The sequence below is a fragment of the Eucyclogobius newberryi genome, unplaced genomic scaffold, assembly GCF_026437365.1.
Source record: "Eucyclogobius newberryi isolate DKJ021-1_F unplaced genomic scaffold, fEucNew1.0.hap1 SCAF_21, whole genome shotgun sequence".
Classification (NCBI taxonomy): domain Eukaryota; kingdom Metazoa; phylum Chordata; class Actinopteri; order Gobiiformes; family Gobiidae; genus Eucyclogobius; species Eucyclogobius newberryi.
In genome coordinates, this window is record NW_027315846.1 from 1,011,018 (window position 1) to 1,034,350 (window position 23,333).

General features: G+C 43.7%; 1 protein-coding gene across 1 annotated transcript in view; it reads left to right on the top strand.

Annotated features, from left to right (window-relative positions):
• Nucleotides 1-23,333, top strand: part of LOC140370929 (uncharacterized) — a 216,487-nt gene that overhangs the window by 9,196 nt on the left and 183,958 nt on the right. Inside the window, exons 3-11 of the mRNA XM_072458217.1 lie at nt 913-1,161; nt 3,346-3,407; nt 11,049-11,144; nt 11,231-11,308; nt 11,385-11,477; nt 12,466-12,677; nt 14,227-14,426; nt 18,057-18,157; nt 19,931-20,020. Coding sequence (XP_072314318.1) covers nt 913-1,161; nt 3,346-3,407; nt 11,049-11,144; nt 11,231-11,308; nt 11,385-11,477; nt 12,466-12,677; nt 14,227-14,426; nt 18,057-18,157; nt 19,931-20,020 — 1,181 coding nt within the window. The remainder of the gene's footprint in view (nt 1-912; nt 1,162-3,345; nt 3,408-11,048; nt 11,145-11,230; nt 11,309-11,384; nt 11,478-12,465; nt 12,678-14,226; nt 14,427-18,056; nt 18,158-19,930; nt 20,021-23,333) is intronic.

The window sequence follows — 23,333 nt, forward strand, 5'->3', positions numbered from 1 at the left end:
TTTAAACACAGTATTTATGTACATTAGATCATTAAAACACAGTATTTATGTACATTAGATCATTTAAACACAGTATTTATGTACATTAGATCATTAAAACACAGTATTTATGTACATTAGATCATTAAAACACAGTATTTATGTACATTAGATCATTTAAACACAGTATTTATGTACATTAGATCATTAAAACACAGTATTTATGTACATTAGATCATTTAAACACAGTATTTATGTACATTAGATCATTAAAACACAGTATTTATGTACATTAGATCATTTAAACACAGTATTTATGTACATTAGATCATTAAAACACAGTATTTATGTACATTAGATCATTAAAACACAGTATTTATGTACATTAGATATGTACATTAAATCATTAAAACACAGTATTTATGTACATTAGATCATTTAAACACAGTATTTATGTACATTAGATCATTTAAACACAGTATTTATGTACATTAGATCATTTAAACACAGTATTTATGTACATTAGATCATTTAAACACAGTATTTATGTACATTAGATCATTAAAAGACGTTTGACATTTTGCTAAAAGAATATACACACTTTATCCCAGAAAGCTCGGTTGATCGTTTTACTTCCTGGTTGTATTTGATGACATCACACTTGGAAATGACCAAAAACTCGTCTAATGTCACATTTTGACAAATACACTTTATTTTGTCAAAATCATATTTAGAGGCTTAAAAAAGTGGTTCGGTCGTGATGTTCAGTGTTTGCAGCTCGGATCTAAAGCCGTCGCTGTCATCGCTGCTAATTTCTCCGTCATTAATTATAATTAGACATTTGACCCGCTCGACTTCTGCTTCAAATTTAGCTCCGGGTGAATCGCCAAACGTGAAAATAGAACCGGTCCGGTCGTTCTGCGGCTCCCGAAGGGGAAGCAAGTTGCAGGACGGAGCACGCGCTCGGGAAGCAGGTCGCAAGACGGAGCACGCGCTCTAGTGGGCAGGCCGCAGGTCGCAGGTCGCAGGTCGCAGGTCGCAGGTCGCAGGTCGCAGGTCGCAGGTCGCAGGTCGCAGGCCGCAGGTCGCAGGTCGCAGGTCGCAGGCCGCAGGTCGCAGGTCGCAGGTCGCAGGCCGCAGGTCGCAGGTCGCAGGTCGCAGGTCGCAGGCCGCAGGTCGCAGGTCGGGGTTGATCGGATCTCGTCAGGGCTTCGATTACGGTTTTAAATGAAGAACGAAGAGCGGAGCATCTTTGAAACGCTGCACTCGGCCGCGGATCTGAGCAACTTTGCGACGCTTTACGACGGTGAGCGACAGGAAACGGAACCGGCACGTTACGCTTTTACTTTGAAAATCCACGGACCGGACCGGGATGGGGCAGTGAAGTCGGTTTGAAACGTTCCTTTGCCATTTTTCAGCCTCATTTTTGTCTGCGGAGCTTTCGTTTTGCTCAATTGAACTTTCCACTGTCAAAAGTGACGTGACAAGGGGAGATAAGATAAGATAATCCTTTATTGTCCACACATGGGGAAATTTCATTGATACAACGCAGTAGATACAGAGGAAAAGGACAGATCACAGAATATAAGAAGTTTAAAAAAACACTCTCAATAGAAGAACTCTTATAAACAAAAACTCCTATAGACAAAACCTCCCATTTCCCAACAAGGGATGGAGGGGAAAAATTAGGATGTCCGCCGGGATAACGTGACGATCTCCGGGTAAGACGATGGTTTTCCGCAGTTTCATGAGTTCCTCGTTTGTATAAACGCACCGGCGCCGATCCATACGGCGGCTGTGGCCGAGGAGCGCGGTGGGGCCGGTGGGGCTAGCTCGGAGCTAGCGCACATCACGACGACACAACGAAAAACACTCAATAATCCAGCCGAACAAAGTCGAAACAAGTTGAATTAAGCGATTCCAGCGCGTGTCCCGATCGTACAACTAAAGTAGAAAAAATATTTACAAAATACAAAAGATAAAGCACATAAGTGTGAAAAAAGTGTGAAAAAAGAGCGGAGCGTTGCACCGGGCTGCCAGCTGGACCGGCGCCTTTGTGACGTGAGATAAAGGACACTTCAACTCAGCAACAGTTAATTTCTTCAACACAAACCAGGACTAAACCAGGACTAAACCAGGACTAAACCAGGACTAAACCGGGTCCAAACCAGGTCTAAACCAGGACTAAACCAGGATTAGAACAGTGTGTGTACATGTGTGTGTTTGTGTTAGGGATCTATATATATATATATATATATATATATATATATATATATATATATATAATCCCTGGTGTAACTCTCTGCTGAACGTGACTGAACGTGTCGAGATTCAGAGCGTTTTGACGATGTCAAATGTTATATAAACTGAATTGTGCCTTTAGCTCAAACCATTCGGGCGCCGCTGATATAATCTGTACGTGTCAATCTTACCAAACATGTCACGTGCTCGCTCTGGAAGGGCATCTGGGCTAAAACCACAGCGTAAATCTGAGCCCGACTGTTGCCATGACGAGTGTTATTAGAAAGACTCTTATTCAACGAGCCGGGATTACAAAAGAAATGAAAGGGATTTAGTCACTTCAGCTTGTTCAGACTCATCATGCTCTGTTTCTACCTTTAACACTTTCACAACCGCCGGCGTCTGCAAACTGCATTTTCACCAAACACACTGGTCATTATTATGATTATTAGTATTATAAGAATAACTCATACTTTGTTCATGTTTGTGATGTTTTTAAGCCGCTGTAGATTAGAATGATTCAAACTAAACAAAGATCAAACTTGAAAAACACTCTAAAAACTGTAATATATCTTTAAGAAATGATTTAAAAAAACAATTTCTGGGTCAAAACCTCAGTTATGTTTGTATATTAATAAATAAAAATCTGACTTTTGTCTTTATCAATATTCTGTCTATCAAAATCTCCAAATTAATAAATAAAAAAACATAAACTACAGCAGTAAAAGTGTTTAAAGCTGTGATGTCACTGGTGTGTGGGTTTAAAGGCTGTATCGGGACTAAAAGAGCAAAATAACATCGTTTCCATAGATACGTTTGATGCGTTTGACGAGACTTTCGCCAACCAACTCGGGCTTAGTCGGCGATTTCGTTTTTATTTGCTTTAATCGTGTGAAAAACCCAGTGCAAAAAGCTGCTCAGACAAATATTCGCAGCGTAAAACCACCACACGTACATAATATATAGACTTTCTCTGAAGAGCTCTCCTTTAAACCCTCCGTTGGCCCCGCCCACATTACATAACTGACATATGAATTATTATTTGCACCGTTGTGGCTCACGTGAGACATCGTTTGTCGGTGAAAACGTGATGTAACGATCTGTTTTCTGCCTCTTGTTTTGCAGTGGAGCAGGAGCAGATCCAGAAGAGGACGTTTACCAACTGGGTCAACGCTCAGCTCGCCAAGGTCAGATTTACACCAGTTTATACCAGTTTATACCAGTTTACACCAGTTTACATCAGTTTATACCAGTTTATACCAGTTTAACACCAGTTTATACCAGTTTGTACCAGTTTATACCAGTTTACACCAGTTTACACCAGTTTACATCAGTTTATACCAGCTTATACCAGCTTATACCAGTTTATACCAGTTTATACCAGTTTAACACCAGTTTATACCAGTTTGTACCAGTTTATACCAGTTTACACCAGTTTATACCTGTTTATACCAGTTTATACCAGTTTATACCTGTTTATACCAGTTTATAACAGTTTACACCAGTTTACACCAGTTTATACCAGTTTATACCAGTTTACACCAGTTTACACCAGTTTACACCAGTTTACACCAGTTTATACCAGTTTACACCAGTTTATACCAGTTTATACCAGTTTATACCAGTTTATACCAGTTTACACCAGTTTATACCAGTTTATACCAGTTTATACCTGTTTATACCAGTTTATAACAGTTTACACCAGTTTACACCAGTTTACACCAGTTTACACCAGTTTATACCAGTTTAGACCTGTTTATACCGGTTTATAACAGTTTACACCAGTTTACACCTGTTTATACCAGTTTATACCAGTTTACACCAGTTTACACCAGTTTACACCAGTTTATACCAGTTTACATCAGTTTACACCAGTTTATACCTGTTTATACCAGTTTATACCAGTTTATACCAGTTTACATCAGTTTACACCAGTTTATACCAGTTTATACCTGTTTATACCAGTTTATAACAGTTTACACCAGTTTACACCTGTTTATACCAGTTTATACCAGTTTACACCAGTTTACACCAGTTTACACCAGTTTATACCAGTTTATACCAGTTTATACCAGTTTATACCAGTTTATACCAGCTTACACCAGTTTATACCAGTTTATACCTGTTTATACCAGTTTATACCAGTTTATACCTGTTTATACCAGTTTATACCAGTTTACACCAGTTTACACCAGTTTACACCAGTTTATACCAGTTTATACCAGTTTACACCAGTTTACACCAGTTTACACCAGTTTATACCTGTTTATACCAGTTTACACCAGTTTACACCAGTTTACACCAGCTTACACCAGTTTATACCTGTTTATACCAGTTTATACCAGTTTACACCAGTTTACACCAGTTTACACCAGCTTACACCAGTTTATACCAGTTTATACCAGTTTATACCAGTTTATACCTGTTTATACCAGTTTACACCAGTTTATACCAGTTTACACCAGTTTACACCTGTTTATACCAGTTTATACCAGTTTATACCAGTTTACACCAGTTTACACCAGTTTACACCAGCTTACACCAGTTTATACCTGTTTATACCAGTTTATACCAGTTTATACCAGTTTATCCCTGTTTATACCAGTTTACACCAGTTTATACCAGTTTACACCAGTTTACACCTGTTTATACCAGTTTATACCAGTTTATACCAGTTTACACCAGTTTATACCAGTTTACACCAGTTTACACCTGTTTATACCAGTTTATACCAGTTTATACCAGTTTACACCTGTTTATACCAGTTTATACCTGTTTATACCAGTTTACACCTGTTTATAACAGTTTACACCAGTTTACACCAGTTTATACCTGTTTATACCAGTTTACACCAGTTTACACCTGTTTATACCAGTTTATACCAGTTTATACCAGTTTACACCTGTTTATACCAGTTTATACCTGTTTATACCAGTTTACACCTGTTTATAGCAGTTTACACCAGTTTACACCTGTTTATACCAGTTTATACCAGTTTACACCAGTTTACACCAGTTTATACCTGTTTATACCAGTTTATACCAGTTTACACCAGTTTACACCAGTTTACACCTGTTTATACCTGTTTATACCAGTTTACACCAGTTTATACTAGCTACACGACGAAACACGACGAAACACGAGCGGTTCTGAGAAAGTCACACGCGCTTTACGTTTACATCAAATAAAATGAGACAAAATAAAAGTGATTTCTCTTAAACGCCACAATTAATGATTTAGCTCAAATTGACAGAAAAGCTTTTCTTTGTTCAAACAGATGATTCACAGATGAAAATCACTTTTAAAAAATATTTTTTTTTACCATTAAAAAAATTTCGGGAATAATGTATTATATTTTTTATTTTATTTTATTCATTTTTAAAAGATTTTACTATGATAAATCATATGCACATATTAGTATTCTGATTACTCTGACACAAAAGCATATATTTGAATGATCATGATTTATATTTATGGAGCAGATTCCTTTCACTCTTTATTGATTTCATTATTTATTTTAAAAACCTGCAGTGGTCACTGTCTTTGTGCAGTGGACTTTGCATGTTCTCCTCGTGTCAGTGGAGGTTTGCACATTAGGCTCCTCCCTCTGGGGGCAGGACTAAGAGAGGACATGTCTCAGTGGGACTTTCCTGGTGAAATAAAGGTCAATAAAACACATGGAACAGACCATAATAATACGAACGTTTTCTCATACACCTTTGGCTCTTTGTGGAGACGAAACCACATCAGCTGCTCTGGTGACATCAGCACAGTGACACCCTGTCCTGTCCTGTCCTGTCCCGGCCCAATCATGGGACTCCTGTCTTGTCCCGGCCCAATCATTGGACTCCTGTCCTGTCCCAATCACGGGACTCCTGTCCTGTCCCGTCCCAATCACGGGACTCCTGTCCCGTCCCAATCACGGGACTCCTGTCCTGTCCCGTCCCAATCATGGGACTCCTGTCCTGTCCCATCCCGTCCCAATCATGGGACTCCTGTCTTGTCCCATCCCAATCATGGGACTCCTGTCCTGTCCTGTCCCAATCACGGGACTCCTGTGGTAAGTGGGAATCCCGGAAAGTCTGATGTCTGCTTTATATTCTCACATGACGGGTCGCTATTCAACCGAAGGGTTTGTGTCCAGATCAGAGCTAAAGCTGAAGGTCAGAGCGAGAGCAGAAGGTCAGAGGTAAAGCTGAAGGTCAAAGGTAAAGCTGAAGGTCAGAGTTAAAGCAGAAGGTCAGAGCTAGAGCAGAAGGTCAGAGCTAGAGCAGAAGGTCAGAGCTATAGCTGAAGGTCAGAGCTAAGGCAGAAGGTCAGAGCTAAAGCAGAAGGTCAGAGCTAAAGCTGAAGGTCAGAGCTAAAGCTGAAGGTCAGAGCTAGAGCAGAAGGTCAGAGCGAGAGCAGAAGGTCAGAGCTAAAGCTGAAGGTCAGAGCTAGAGCAGAAGGTCAGAGCTATAGCTGAAGGTCAGAGCTAGAGCAGAAGGTCAGAGCGAGAGCAGAAGGTCAGAGCTAAAGCTGAAGGTCAGAGCTAGAGCAGAAGGTCAGAGCTATAGCTGAAGGTCAAAGATAAAGCTGAAGGTCAAAGGTAAAGCTGAAGGTCAAAGGTAAAGCTGAAGGTCAGAGCTAAAGCAGAAGGTCAGAGCTAGAGCAGAAGGTCAGAGCTAGAGCAGAAGGTCAGAGCTATAGCTGAAGGTCAGAGCTAAGGCAGAAGGTCAGAGCTAAAGCAGAAGGTCAGAGCTAAAGCAGAAGGTCAGAGCTAAAGCTGAAGGTCAGAGCTATAGCTGAAGGTCAGAGCTAAAGCAGAAGGTCAGAGCTAAAGCTGAAGGTCAGAGCTAAAGCAGAAGGTCAGAGCTAGAGCAGAAGGTCAGAGCTAAAGCTGAAGGTCAGAGCTAGAGCAGAAGGTCAGAGCTATAACTGAAGGTCAGAGCTAGAGCAGAAGGTCAGAGCTAAAGCTGAAGGTCAGAGCTATAGCTGAAGGTCAGAGCTAAAGCAGAAGGTCAGAGCTAAAGCTGAAGGTCAGAGCTAAAGCAGAAGGTCAGAGCTAAAGCAGAAGGTCAGAGCTAGAGCAGAAGGTCAGAGCTATAGCTGAAGGTCAGAGCTAGAGCAGAAGGTCAGAGCGAGAGCAGAAGGTCAGAGCTAAAGCTGAAGGTCAGAGCTAGAGCAGAAGGTCAGAGCTATAACTGAAGGTCAGAGCTAGAGCAGAAGGTCAGAGCGAGAGCAGAAGGTCAGAGCTAAAGCTGAAGGTCAGAGCTAGAGCAGAAGGTCAGAGCTAGAGCAGAAGGTCAGAGGTAAAGCTGAAGGTCAGAGCTAAAGCAGAAGGTCAGAGCTAAAGCAGAAGGTCAGAGCTAAAGCAGAAGGTCAGAGCTAAAGCAGAAGGTCAGGGCTTGAACACGGACTAAACCAGGACCAGGTTCTGACGTTCTTCTCGTCCGGTGTTTCCTTCCTCTCACCTCTGGGGGCGTGTCCCAAACAGCTGACCTCAGAGCTTTGTGGTCGTTCACATGAAACGCTCCGTGAAGGAAACGGTCACATGTCAAACCGTGTGTTCAGCGTTACGAACGAGACACAAGCGCCACGTCCCCTGAGGCTCCACCGAGCGAAGAGAGCGTCGACCTTGTGAAGAACCCGGGAGCGTGATTGTTCGAGACTATACCGTATTTTCCAAACTATAAGTCGCACCTTTTTTCATAGTTTTGGCCAGGGTGCAACTTATACTCCAGATGATGATGATATTTGTTATTTTCACACTGGCAACCACAAGAGGGCGCTCTAGGCTCTAAGCGACACAGAAGAAGAATCTTCTCTTCCTCTGGAGTTTGTGGAGTTGTTTAGAAGTGACACAGAGGAAGAAGAATTCAATGGATTTAGTGATTTGGGGTAAAACTGATGCTTTGCTAAACTTGTTAGCATGTTCTTTATGCTATAGTTATCTGTATAACTGTTCATATGTTACGCTAACATACCAGACACTTACCACAGTTCTGTCTGTGCCTCATGTAGCTGAAGGTGTTAGCGTTAGCATACATCATGTAGCTGAAGGTGTTAGCATACGTCATGTAGCTGAAGGTGTTAGCATACGTCATGTAGCTGAAGGTGTTAGCGTTAGCATACGTCATGTAGCTGAAGGTGTTAGCGTTAGCATACGTCATGTAGCTGAAGGTATTAGCGTTAGCATACGTCATGTAGCTGAAGGTGTTAGCGTTAGCATACGTCATGTAGCTGAAGGTGTTAGCATTAGCATATGTCATGTGGCTGAAGGTGTTAGCGTTAGCATACGTCATGTAGCTGAAGGTGTTAGCGTTAGCATACGTCATGTCGCTGAAGGTGTTAGCGTTAGCATACGTCATGTAGCTGAAGGTGTTAGCGTTAGCATACGTTATGTAGCTGAAAATGTTAGCGTTAGCATACGTCATGTAGCTGAAGGTGTTAGCGTTAGCATACGTCATGTAGCTGAAGGTGTTAGCGTTAGCATACGTCATGTAGCTGAAGGTGTTAGCGTTAGCATACGTTATGTAGCTGAAAATGTTAGCGTTAGCATACGTCATTTAGCTGAAGGTGTTAGCGTTAGCATACGTCATGTAGCTGAAGGTGTTAGCGTTAGCATACGTCATGTAGCTGAAGGTGTTAGCGTTAGCATACGTCATGTAGCTGAAGGTGTTAGCGTTAGCATACGTCATGTAGCTGAAGGTATTAGCGTTAGCATACGTCATGTAGCTGAAGGTGTTAGCGTTAGCATACGTCATGTAGCTGAAGGTGTTAGCGTTAGCATACGTCATGTAGCTGAAGGTGTTAGCGTTAGCATACGTCATGTAGCTGAAGGTGTTAGCGTTAGCATACGTCATGTAGCTGAAGGTGTTAGCGTTAGCATACGTCATGTAGCTGAAGGTGTTAGCGTTAGCATACGTACACATATTCACCATGTTCTCTCATCTGTTATTATTTTAAACTGCATTTCAAGAGGAAACGTCTTTTCTTGGTCTTGGATTTTATCAAATACATTTCCCCAAAAACTCAACTCATTCTCCAGTGCCATTTACACGTTTTTTTCTTCTCTATAATAATTTTTTTGGCTGGCGTGACTTATACTCCAGAAAATACAGTAAACAATCCCTTATTTTCATGACTGAAAAGCACCAGTAAAACAAACAAAAGACAATCGAAACAATCAGATTATTAGGGTTTATTGCCCTCAGAGGGAGATCTGACCTTTGCATTTGACTCGTCCTTCAGTGTCAGGAGCCGTCAGCGCAGCGCCCGGTTATGTGAGCCGCGCGTGCTAGCATGCTAAGGCTAATGCAGACACTGAGATGATCCTTGTTGCTCAGCTCGAGACGAACCAGGAAAGATCTTAAATCTTCATCGTTTTATAACTTAAAGTCCTGTTACTGGGTCATACTGCCCCAATTACCCACGCTAATTACCCGCGCTAATTACCCGCGCAGAGGTCATCAATAATAACCGCGTTTACGACATGTTCCGACACATCAGCTGCTTCCACCGCGCACATTGTTATTCCACACGAGTTTGACCGGAGTGAATCCATTTGTCCGGACGTCACACGCCGTCAGTCACAGGAAGCTCCGGAGATAGTTCTGTTCCTCAGCTCTCGTCCCGTGTCCCTGTGGCAGAGTGGTTAGCCCGCTCCGTCAGACGCATAGCAACGCGATCAAGCGCATGAAAGTGGCTGTTTGATCAGACGTCGAAGGATCTGCGTCGGCCACAGCCGCTCGGGCCGAGTCGACCGCAAAATTAGGGATGAAATGCGAGTTTATTCTGCCTTTTTTTGAACCGCACGGACCATTTATGACATTTATGACGCCGTGTCATCAGAAGTCGACCGTATCGGACCGTATCGCGCGTTTAACGATTTAACTGACGTCAGATCAGTTAAATCGGTTTTAAGTCTGTGTCACAGAAACGAAGCGGCGATTTAGAATGGCCAGTTCAGAAATGTCAAATTAACTCTCATTACTGACCATTTTCTCGCCTCGATTTGTCCACATCATGTTCAACTTCTTTTCTTTCTATAAACAGCTGTTTTTGTTCAAACAGCTCAATCGTCGACCGCGATTATTGTCCGTCGACCGCAGCACTTGTAAAACATCAGCTTGTAAAACATCAGAGAGTGTAAATACAAATTAAACGAGTTGGCCTGATTTATTATTGATTGATCTTTATTTAACCGATAAATAAGAGATCGAAACGTCTTTTACAAGGATGAGATGGGGCAAAAGAAATAAAAGAAATACCGTATTTTCCGGAGTATATTGTAGAAAAAGGTTCAGTTGTATCATCTGGACTCAGTTTCTAAACTGAGGGATTACATTGACATATTTCCGGAGTATAAATCGCACCAGCCAAAAAATGCATAATAGAGAAGAAAAAAACATATATAAGTCGCACTGGAGTATGAAATGCGGTTGCAAGTGTGAAAATAACAAACAATATCACATATAAGTTGCTACGCAGTATAAGTTTAAGTCCCTGACCAAAACTATGAAAAAAGGTGCGATTTATAGTCTGGAAACTACGGTAATCGTACTTGTATCTAATCTTAATTGTTTTCTGGACTAAACAGACTCTAAAACACACAAGAAAAGACTTTTAATAACAGAATAAGTGTCCGTATTAAATCAACATGTCAAAAAATATCAAAAATATTTCAGATTTTTGTCAATAATTCACTTTATTCGTCAATATTCTCTGTCTAGAAGCTTTCCGTCTCCATATTTGCGACTTTATTTGTTCGATGATGCATTTAAAACGAGTCATCGCAGACTAATACGACCGAAATGCTAATAACGAGCGTTTGTTTCTGCTTCCAGAGGATTCCGCCATGTCGCATCGTGGACCTGTTCGAGGACTTCAGGGACGGGGCGCGGCTCCTGGACCTGCTGGAGGTGATGAGCGGTCAGCGCATCGTGAGTCTCTCTCCACCTCAGAATAACGTAACAAACAAACACGTAAAGAATCCACCAAAAACCGCCGCGCCACGTTTGTGCCGCAGGGTCGCGAGCGAGGAAGAGGAACGTTCCAGCACCGGAGCAACATCGAGAAGTGTCTGACGTTTCTGAAGAACAAATCGGTACGTTTTTTGTTGTTGTTGACGACGGGTTTGTTTACGAGTCCGGATTAAATGTCGGTGCGTTTCCCGTCGTCAGATCAAACTGGTCAACATAAACATTCCTGATATCATCGATGGAAAACCGTCCATCATCCTGGGCCTGATATGGACCATCATTCTGCAGTACCATGTGAGTGAGCATTAGAATTAGCATTAGCATTAGCCATAGCATTAGCATTAGCATTAGCATTAGCATTAGCATCAGCGTTAGCATTCGCGTTAGCATTCGCGTTAGCATTCGCGTTAGCATTAGCGTTAGCATTAGCATTAGCATTAGCTGTTCTGACATGCTGTTCTTTTCTTTATCATCAGTTCATGGTTTATCAGGACATTGTTCACACAGTTGACACGTTTACAGTGGAAACGTTTCGGCAAAAACTTAAAAAAAAATGGAAAAAAAATCACACATGGACTGAACGTTGAAATTTAACATAAACTGAACTAATCTCAAATAATACACGCTTAGTTTGTTTTCTTATTTTTTTAAAATTTCCAATAATAATTGGAATAATAATAATAATAAAAAATTCCAATTTGAAAAAAAATAAATAAATATCTGAATTGAAATTGACACGAGCAGATCACAAATCTGTAGCAAACGCACAATGGGGGAATTTGAGACCGTTTCTTGGATAAAATCTGTTTTTAGTCATTTTCTTCTCAGGACACAGTAGATCTCAGGGCGTGGACCCGGCGTTCTCTTTTCCGGGCCTTTTCCTGCAAAACATTTCAATGTCCAAGTTCTTTTTTTACCTTTTACGTCCATTTTCCCCCAAACAAAACTCTTCGAACGTCAGCGATGATTTTACCTCACACTGGCTGACGATTCGCCACATTTTCCCACATTAACGAGGATGTTTTCCATTAACCTTTTCAGAACCCTTTATACAACACGTGTAATCAGACCTAGTTATTGCAGCGTTCTCTTTTATGGTCTTATTTATGGAACATATGTCTGCACTTTAGATGAAATGACTGATAAATATATAAAATTAGCCTATATATATTAGAAATGAGCTAATGAGCATTTGTTACACCGATGATTGTGTTGGTGCTGGATTCATAAACGATACTCGTGGTACTTCCTGCGTACATCGCGTGTGTTCCTTCTCTCTCAGATTGAGGAGTTGGCGAGCAGCCTCTCGTTCAGTTCTCGCCAGTCGTCCATGGAGTCTCTGGCCAGTTTGGACTCGTCCCTGTCCAGCCGCTCGGCCAGTGCCAGCCCCGTCCCGCCCGGGCCCCACGCCGCCCACGCGCCGCACCTCCACAGCACCTTCAGAGTGTCCGCCAAGAAGGCCCTGCTCCTGTGGGTCAGGGAGCAGTGCCACAAGTGAGACTCGCCACACTCACGGAGCTTCATGACCTCACTGCAACACCCCTGACCTCACTGTGACCTCACTGTAACGCCCCTGACCTCACTGTAACACTTCTGACCTCACTGTAACGCCCCTGACCTCACTGTAACGCCCCTGACCTCACTGTAACACTTCTGACCTCACTGTAAGACCCCTGACCTCACTGTAACACCCCTGACCTCACTGTGACCTCACTGTAACACTTCTGACCTCACTGTAACGCCCTGACCTCACTGTAACACTCCTGGCCTCACTGTAACGCCCCTGACCTTACTGTAACGCCCCTGACCTCACTGTAACGCCCCTGACCTCACTGTAACACCCCTGACCTCACTGTAACACTTCTGACCTCACTGTAACACCCCTGACCTCACTGTGACCTCACTGTAACGCCCCTGACCTCACTGTAACACTTCTGACCTCACTGTAACACCCCTGACCTCACTGTAACACCCCTGACCTCACTGTGACCTCACTGTAACGCCCCTGACCTCACTGTAACACTTCTGACCTCACTGTAACACCCCTGACCTCACTGTAACACCCCTGACCTCACTGTAACACCCCTGACCTCACTGTGACCTCACTGTAACGCCCCTGACCTCACTGTAACACTTCTGACCTCACTGTAACACCCCTGACCTCACTGTGACCTCACTGTAACACTTCTGACCTCACTGTAACACCCCTGACCTCACTGTGACCTCACTGTAACACTTCTGACCTCACTGTAACGCCCTGACCTCACTGTAACACTCCTGGCCTCACTGTAACGCCCCTGACCTCACTGTAACGCCCCTGACCTCACTGTAACACCCCTGACCTCACTGTAACACTTCTGACCTCACTGTAACACCCCTGACCTCACTGTGACCTCACTGTAACGCCCCTGACCTCACTGTAACACTTCTGACCTCACTGTAACACCCCTGACCTCACTGTGACCTCACTGTAACACTTCTGACCTCACTGTAACACCCCTGACCTCACTGTGACCTCACTGTAACACTTCTGACCTCACTGTAACGCCCTGACCTCACTGTAACACTCCTGGCCTCACTGTAACGCCCCTGACCTCACTGTAACGCCCCTGACCTCACTGTAACACCCCTGACCTCACTGTAACACTTCTGACCTCACTGTAACACCCCTGACCTCACTGTGACCTCACTGTAACGCCCCTGACCTCACTGTAACACTTCTGACCTCACTGTAACACCCCTGACCTCACTGTAACACCCCTGACCTCACTGTGACCTCACTGTAACGCCCCTGACCTCACTGTAACACTTCTGACCTCACTGTAACACCCCTGACCTCACTGTAACACCCCTGACCTCACTGTGACCTCACTGTAACGCCCCTGACCTCACTGTAACACTTCTGACCTCACTGTAACACCCCTGACCTCACTGTAACACCCCTGACCTCACTGTGACCTCACTGTAACACTTCTGACCTCACCGTAATGCCCCTGACCTCACTGTAACACCCCTGACCTAAAGTGTGGGTGATCGTCCACAGAGTCGGGTGCACCGTGAGCGTGAGGGACTTCAAGGCGAGCTGGAGGAGCGGCGTGGTGTTCCTGGCAGTCCTCGCCGCCCTCAGGCCCGGCGTGGTCGACCTCAACCAGGCCAAAGAACGAAGCAACAGACAGAACCTGGAGGAGGCGTTTGGAGCGGCCGAGAGAGAACTCAGGATCCCACGACTGCTGGAGCCGGACGGTGAGTGCCACTGAACGCCATGAGAGAACGTGAGAGAACGTGTGAGAGAACGTGTGAGAGAACGTGTGAGAGAACGTGTGGGAGAACGTGTGGGAGAACGTGTGAGAGAACGTGGAAGAACGTGAGAGAACGTGTGGGAGAACGTGAGAGAGATGTAGGAGAAGGTGTGGGAGAACGTGTGAGAGAACGTGTGGGAGAACGTGTGGGAGAACGTGTGAGAGAACGTGTGAGAGAACGTGTGAGAGAACGTGTGGGAGAACGTGTGGGAGAAGGTGTGGGAGAACGTGTGAGAGAACGTGTGGGAGAACGTGTGGGAGAACGTGTGAGAGAACGTGTGAGAGAACGTGTGAGAGAACGTGTGGGAGAACGTGTGGGAGAACGTGTGGGAGAACGTGTGAGAGAACGTGTGAGAGAACGTGTGGGAGAACGTGTGAGAGAATGTGTGGGAGAACGTGTGGGAGAACGTGTAGGAGAACGTGTGAGAGAACGTGTGAGAGAACGTGTGAGAGAACGTGGGGGAACGTGAGAGAACGTGTGGGAGAACGTGAGAGAGATGTGGGAGAACGTGTGGGAGAACGTGTGGGAGAACGTGTGAGAACGTGTGAGAGAACGTGTGAGAGAACGTGTGGGAGAACGTGTGGGAGAACGTGTGGGAGAACGTGTGGGAGAACGTGAGAGAGATGTGAGAGAACGTGTGGGAGAACGTGTGAGAGAACGTGTGGGAGAACGTGTGGGAGAACGTGTGGGAGAACGTGTGGGAGAACGTGTGGGAGAACGTGTGAGAGAACGTGTGAGAGAACGTGGAAGAACGTGAGAGAACGTGTGGGAGAACGTGAGAGAGATGTAGGAGAAGGTGTGGGAGAACGTGTGAGAGAACGTGTGGGAGAACGTGTGAGAGAACGTGTGAGAGAACGTGTGAGAGAACGTGTGGGAGAACGTGTGGGAGAACGTGTGGGAGAACGTGTGGGAGAACGTGTGAGAGAACGTGTTGGAGAACGTGTGAGAGAACGTGTGGGAGAACGTGTAGGAGAACGTGTGAGAGAACGTGTGAGAGAACGTGTGAGAGAACGTGTGGGAGAACGTGTGAGAGAACGTGTGGGAGAACGTGTAGGAGAACGTGTGAGAGAACGTGTGAGAGAACGTGTGAGAGAACGTGGGGGAACGTGAGAGAACGTGTGGGAGAACGTGAGAGAGATGTGGGAGAACGTGTGGGAGAACGTGTGAGAACGTGTGAGAGAACGTGTGGGAGAACGTGTGAGAGAACGTGTGGGAGAACGTGTGAGAGAACGTGTGAGAGAACGTGTGAGAGAACGTGTGAGAGAACGTGTGAGAGAATGTGTGGGAGAACGTGTGAGAGAACGTGTGGGAGAACGTGTGAGAGAACGTGTGAGAGAACGTGGGAGAACGTGTGAGAGAATGTGTGGGAGAACGTGTGAGAGAACGTGTGAGAGAACGTGGGAGAACGTGGGAGAACGTGTGGGAGAACGTGTGGGAGAACGTGTGAGAGAACGTGTGGGAGAACGTGTGAGAGAACGTGTGGGAGAACGTGTGGGAGAACGTGTGAGAGAACGTGTGAGAGAACGTGTGAGAGAACGTGTGGGAGAACGTGGGAGAACGTGTGAGAGAATGTGTGGGAGAACGTGTGAGAGAATGTGTGGGAGAACGTGTGAGAGAACGTGTGGGAGAACGTGTGAGAGAACGTGTGGGAGAACGTGTGAGAGAACGAGTGAGAGAACGTGTGGGAGAACGTGTGGGAGAACGTGTGAGAGAACGTGTGAGAGAACGTGTGAGAGAACGTGAGAGAGATGTGAGAGAACGTGTGGGAGAACGTGGGAGAACGTGTGAGAGAACGTGTGGGAGAACGTGTGGGAGAACGTGTGGGAGAACGTGTGGGAGAACGTGTGAGAGAACGTGAGAGAGATGTGAGAGAACGTGTGGGAGAACGTGTGAGAGAACGTGAGAGAGATGTGAGAGAACGTGTGGGAGAACGTGTGAGAGAACGTGTGAGAGAACGTGTGAGAGAACGTGAGAGAGATGTGAGAGAACGTGTGGGAGAACGTGGGAGAACGTGTGGGAGAACGTGTGGGAGAACGTGTGAGAGAACGTGTGGGAGAACGTGAGAGAGATGTGGGAGAACGTGGGAGAACGTGTGAGAGAAGTGTGCTGCTCATGGGTTTCAGAGTGATGAAAAACTGGGACTGTTTTAGGGAAGTACAAGTACAACAAGTATAAACACCAAATAAAGTCAAAATTAGAAAATCGTAAAAACCCGTCACAGGCACTTTTAGTCCTTTAGTTTAGTACAATCGTCTCGTTGTTGTAGTAGTAGTATTAGTTGTAGTAGTAGTTGTAGTAGTTGTAGTAGTAGTAGTAGTAGTAGTAGTTGTAGTTGTAGTATTAGTTGTAGTAGTTGTAGTAGTTGTAGTAGTAGTAGTAGTTGTAGTAGTAGTAGTAGTAGTTGTAGTTGTAGTATTAGTTGTAGTAGTTGTAGTAGTTGTAGTAGTAGTAGTAGTAGTAGTAGTAGTAGTAGTAGTAGTTGTAGTAATAGTTGTTGTAGTAGTAGTAGTAGTAGTAGTAGTAGTAGTAGTAGTAGTAGTAGTAGTAGTAGTAGCAGTAGCACTAGTAGTAGTAGTAGTAGTAGTAGTAGTTGTAGTAGTAGTAGTAGTAGTAGTAGTAGTAGTAGTTGTAGTAGTAGTAGTAGTAGTAGTAGTAGTTGTAGTAATAGTTGTTGTAGTAGTAGTAGTAGTAGTAGTAGTAGTAGTAGCAGTAGCACTAGTAGTAGTAGTAGTAGTAGTAGTAGTAGTAGTAGTAGTAGTAGTAGTAGTAGTAGTAATAGTTGTTGTAGTAGTTGTAGTAGTAGTAGTAATAATAGTTGTTGTAGTAGTAGTAGTAGTAGTAGTAGTAGTAGTAGTAGTAGTAGTAGTAGTAGTAGTAGTAGTAGTAGCAGCAGCAGCAGCAGCAGCAGCAGCAGCAGCAGCAGTAGTAGTAGTAGTAGTAGTAGTAGTAGTAGTAGTAGTAGTAGTAGTAGTAGTAGTAGCAGCAGCAGCAGCAGCAGCAGCAGCAGCAGCAGCAGCAGCAGCAGCAGCAGCAGCAGCAGCAGCAGTAGTAGTAGTAGTAGTAGTAGTAGTAGTAGTAGTAGTAGTAGTAGTAGTAGTAGTAGTAGTAGTTGACAGGACGAGGTCTCTCTGTTTGGAGTTTGCTTGTTCTTCCTGTGTCTGGGTCAAATGCAGTTGTTATTATAAAACCACTTTTCCCACACTAGAAATATCACAGTATTTTCCCAGTCTTCAAATCCGAAACATTCTCTTTTTCTCCCCAAAGCCACAAACTGACAGAATTCACACATTTACGACGGGCCCTTCGCTCAGATTTGGCCCCGGGGCCGTTCCGCACGCGCATTTCCAAACCGTTAACTCGCGGGACGAAAGGCCATAAATGCTCTCCCTGTTCCCGTCGCCGAGTGCGAAGTTTGAGGCCCCCGAGCCAAACTCCTGACCGGGGCCCCGGCTCCCGAACGGCCTCACCCGCTTTGCTCTCTCGCCTCGCATAACACCGGGGACGAGACGCCCGGCGCGTAACCGCGGCGTCCGAGCGCCGCGGTTACGACGGACGACTCCGCTCTCGCCGCAGATATCGACGTGCGCGACCCCGACGAGAAGTCCATCATGACCTACGTGGCCCAGTTCCTCCAGTACTCCAGGGACGTGCCCGGGACGGAGGACGAGATGCAGGTGAGCGGCGTTACACTCAAAGTCTTCCCCCTTTAATAACTGTGTGTCAATTACCGTATTGTCTGGAGTATAAGTCGCACCGGCCAGAAAATGCATAATAGAGAAGAAAAAAACATATATAAGTCGCACTGGAGGATGAAATGCAGCTGCAAGTGTGAAAATAACTAAAAGTCGCTCCGGAGTATAAGTATTAATATAAATATAAATATAAATATAAATATAAGTATAAGTATAAATATAAGTATAAGTATAAGTCGCATAAGCTAAAAAATGCATAATAGAGAAGAAAAAAGGTACAAGTTGCACTGGAGTGTGAAATGCAGTTGCAAGTGTGAAAATTACAAATAATATCACATATAAGTCGCTCTGGAGTATAAGTATATAAGTATAAATATAAGTATAAGTTGCACCCCAGCCAAAACTATGAAAAAAGATGCGACTTATAGTCCGGAAAATACGTTAAATTCATGTTGATCTGTTATAACCGTTGTGTTTATGCAAAGTCGAGCAATGACTAAAACACAGATGTTGAGTTACTGTAATATATTCACATTTTAATGAAGGTTAAATAGTATAAATTTGTCTTTAATAAAACACAAAAGCATTTATTTTATAGCAAATATTTTTCATTAATTTATTACAATTAATGTCATCTTGTTGAGGATCATTTCAATAATCGTTTATTTACATTTAATCGATCGACTCATTATTATTATTATGATTTCTATTATTATATTTTTCTATTCATATTACATTTTCTCATTTTGTGTCAATCCTTTGAAAACACCAGATTTTCTCTTCGTATTATTATATTATATTATATTATATTATATTATATTATATTATATTATATTATATTATATTATATTATATTATATTATAGTCTTACTTGAATCATTCTTTGGACCACAACTTTGTACTTTTACAATACTATTTAAGTGATTTACTCTTTGACTCTCACTCGAGTCAAATGTTTGGACTCTTTACTCTGTTTGTGTCGTTCGTTTGTTTCTTCCATGAGCGTTTTGAGTCGTCTGAATGTGAATAAAATGCAGTTAAATTGTCCAAGTCTGAGTTTGACCTGAAAGTAAATTTGTAAAAATCCATCTATTTTTCCTTCTTTTCTAAATCTTTCGTGTGGATCTTACATAGACCTGACTCGTACTTTAACTCTGTTCACTCTTTACATAGACCTGACTCGTACTTTAACTCTGTTCACTCTTTACATAGACCTGACTCGTACTTTAACTCTGTTCACTCTTTACATAGACCTGACTCGTACTTTAACTCTGTTCACTCTTTACATAGACCTGACTCGTACTTTAACTCTGTTCACTCTTTACATAGACCTGACTCGTACTTTAACTCTGTTCACTCTTTACATAGACCTGACTCGTACTTTAACTCTGTTCACTCTTTACATAGACCTGACTCGTACTTTAACTCTGTTCACTCTTTACATAGACCTGACTCGTACTTTAACTCTGTTCACTCTTTACATAGACCTGACTCGTACTTTAACTCTGTTCACTCTTTACATAGACCTGACTCGTACTTTAACTCTGTTCACTCTTTACATAGACCTGACTCGTACTTCAACTCTGTTCACTCTTTACATAGACCTGACTCGTACTTTAACTCTGTTCACTCTTTACATAGACCTGACTCGTACTTTAACTCTGTTCACTCTTTACATAGACCTGACTCGTACTTCAACTCTGTTTACTTCTTATGTTCTATCTTCTTTCCCTTTTCCTTCTCTTCTTTTTCCAGACTCACTTCTTGGCTCCTCCTAAAAGCCCTTCTCCGGTGAACCTGCCGTCTCACTACACCCCCGCTGTCTCCGCCTCTCCGCTCAGACAGGTGACGCTGCTCTGTTGTCATGGTTACGCCTCACTAACTGAACCGAGGTGTTACAAGATTTACAGGAGTTACAGGAGTTTGTTACAGGAGTTACAGGAGTTACAGGAGCTACAGGAGTTACAGGAGTTACAGGAGTTACAGAAGTTTGTAACAGGAGTTACAGGCGTTACAGGAGTTACAGGAGTTACAGAAGTTTGTTACAGGAGTTACAGGCATTACAGGAGTTACAGGAGTTACAGAAGTTTGTTACAGGAGTTACAGGCATTACAGGAGTTACAGGAGTTACAGGAGTTACAGGAGTTTGTTACAGGAGTTACAGGAGTTACAGGAGTGAGTTACAGGCGTTACATGAGGTACAGGAGTTTGTTACAGGAGTTACAGGAGTTACAGGAGTTACAGGAGCTACAGGAGTTACAGGAGTTACAGAAGTTTGTAACAGGAGTTACAGGCGTTACAGGAGTTACAGGAGTTACAGAAGTTTGTAACAGGAGTTACAGGCGTTACAGGCGTTACAGGAGTTACAGGAGTTTGTTACAGGAGTTACAGGCATTACAGGAGTTACAGGAGTTGCAGGAGTTTGTTACAGGAGTTACAGGCGTTACAGGAGTTACAGGAGTTTGTTACAGGAGTTACAGGAGTTTGTTACAGGAGTTACAGGAGTTTGTTACAGGAGTTACAGGAGTTTGTTACAGGAGTTACAGGAGTTACAGGAGTTCGTTACAGGAGTTACAGGAGTTACAGGAGTGAGTTACAGGCGTTACATGAGTTACAGGAGTTTGTTACAGGAGTTACACGAGTTACAGGCGTTACAGGCGTTACAGGAGTTACAGGAGTTACAGGAATTTGTTACAGGAGTTACAGGAGTTTGTTACAGGAGTTACAGGAGTTACAGGCGTTACAGGCGTTACAGGAATTTGTTGCAGGAGTTACAGGAGTTTGTTACAGGAGTTACAGGCGTTACAGGAGTTACAGGAGTTTGTTACAGGAGTTACAGGAGTTTGTTACAGGAGTTACAGGAGTTACAGGAGTTTGTTACATGAGTTACAGGAGTTTGTTACAGGAGTTACAGGAGTTTGTTACAGGAGTTACAGGAGTTTGTTACAGGAGTTACAGGAGTTACAGGAGTTTGTTACATGAGTTACAGGAGTTTGTTACAGGAGTTACAGGAGTTTGTTACAGGAGTTACAGGAGTTTGTTACAGGAGTTACAGGAGTTTGTTACAGGAGTTACAGGAGTTACAGGAATTACAGGAGTTTGTTACAGGAGTTACAGGAGTTACAGGAGTTTGGTACAGGAGTTACAGGAGTTACAGGAGTTTGTTACAGGAGTTACAGGAGTTGCAGGCGTTACAGGAGTTACAGGAGTTACAGGAGTTTGATACAGGAGTTACAGGAGTTACAGGAGTTTGTTACAGGCATTACAGGAGTTACAGGAGTTACAGGCGTTACAGGAGTTACAGGAGTTTGCTACAGGAGTTACAGGCGTTAAAGGCGTTACAGGAGTTACAGGAGTTTGTTACAGGAGTTACAGGAGTTACAGGCGTTACAGGAGTTACAGGAGTTACAGGAGTTACAGGAGTTTGATACAGGAGTCACAGGAGTTACAGGAGTTTGTTACAGGCGTTACAGGAGTTACAGGAGTTACAGGAGTTACAGGCGTTACAGGAGTTACAGGCGTTACAGGAGTTACAGGAGTTTGTTACAGGAGTTACAGGCGTTAAAGGCGTTACAGGAGTTTGTTACAGGAGTTACAGGAGTTACAGGCGTTACAGGAGTTACAGGAGTTTGTCCTGGAGTTACAGGAGTTACATGCGTTACAGGAGTTACAGGAGTTTGTCCTGGAGTTACAGGAGTTTGTCCTGGAGTTACAGGAGTTACATGCGTTACAGGAGTTACAGGAGTTTGTCCTGGAGTTACAGGAGTTACAGGAGTTTGTCCTGGAGTTACAGGAGTTACAGGAGTTTGTCCTGGAGTTACAGGAGTTACAAGGGTTACAGGAGTTTGTCCTGTAGTTACAGGAGTTACAGGATTTACAAGCGTTACAAGGGTTACAGGAGTTACAGGAGTTTGTCCTGGAGTTACCGGAGTTACAGGAGTTTGTCCTGGAGTTACAGGAGTTACAGGAGTTACAGGCGTTACAGGAGTTTGTCCTGGAGTTACAGGAGTTACAGGAGTTACAGGCGTTATAGGAGTTTGTCCTGGAGTTACAGGAGTTACAGGTGTTACAGGAGTTTGTGGTGGAGTTACATGAGTTACAGGAGTTACAGGAGTTTGTCCTGGAGTTACAGGAGTTACAGGAGTTACAGGAGTTTGTACTGGAGTTACAGGAGTTACAGGAGTTTGTCCTGGAGTTACAGGAGTTACAGGCGTTACAGGCGTTACAGGCGTTACAGGAGTTTGTCCTGGAGTTACAGGAGTTACAGGCGTTACAGGCGTTACAGGAGTTTGTCCTGGAGTTACAGGAGTTACAGGTGTTACAGGAGTTTGTGGTAGAGTTACATGAGTTGCAGGAGTTACAGGAGTTTGTTACAGGAGTTACAGGCGTTACAGGAGTTACAGGAGTTTGTTACAGGAGTTACAGGAGTTTGTTACAGGAGTTACAGGAGTTACAGGAGTTTGTTACATGAGTTACAGGAGTTTGTTACAGGAGTTACAGGAGTTTGTTACAGGAGTTACAGGAGTTTGTTACAGGAGTTACAGGAGTTACAGGAGTTTGTTACATGAGTTACAGGAGTTTGTTACAGGAGTTACAGGAGTTTGTTACAGGAGTTACAGGAGTTTGTTACAGGAGTTACAGGAGTTTGTTACAGGAGTTACAGGAGTTACAGGAATTACAGGAGTTTGTTACAGGAGTTACAGGAGTTACAGGAGTTTGGTACAGGAGTTACAGGAGTTACAGGAGTTTGTTACAGGAGTTACAGGAGTTGCAGGCGTTACAGGAGTTACAGGAGTTACAGGAGTTTGATACAGGAGTTACAGGAGTTACAGGAGTTTGTTACAGGCATTACAGGAGTTACAGGAGTTACAGGCGTTACAGGAGTTACAGGAGTTTGCTACAGGAGTTACAGGCGTTAAAGGCGTTACAGGAGTTACAGGAGTTTGTTACAGGAGTTACAGGAGTTACAGGCGTTACAGGAGTTACAGGAGTTACAGGAGTTACAGGAGTTTGATACAGGAGTCACAGGAGTTACAGGAGTTTGTTACAGGCGTTACAGGAGTTACAGGAGTTACAGGAGTTACAGGCGTTACAGGAGTTACAGGCGTTACAGGAGTTACAGGAGTTTGTTACAGGAGTTACAGGCGTTAAAGGCGTT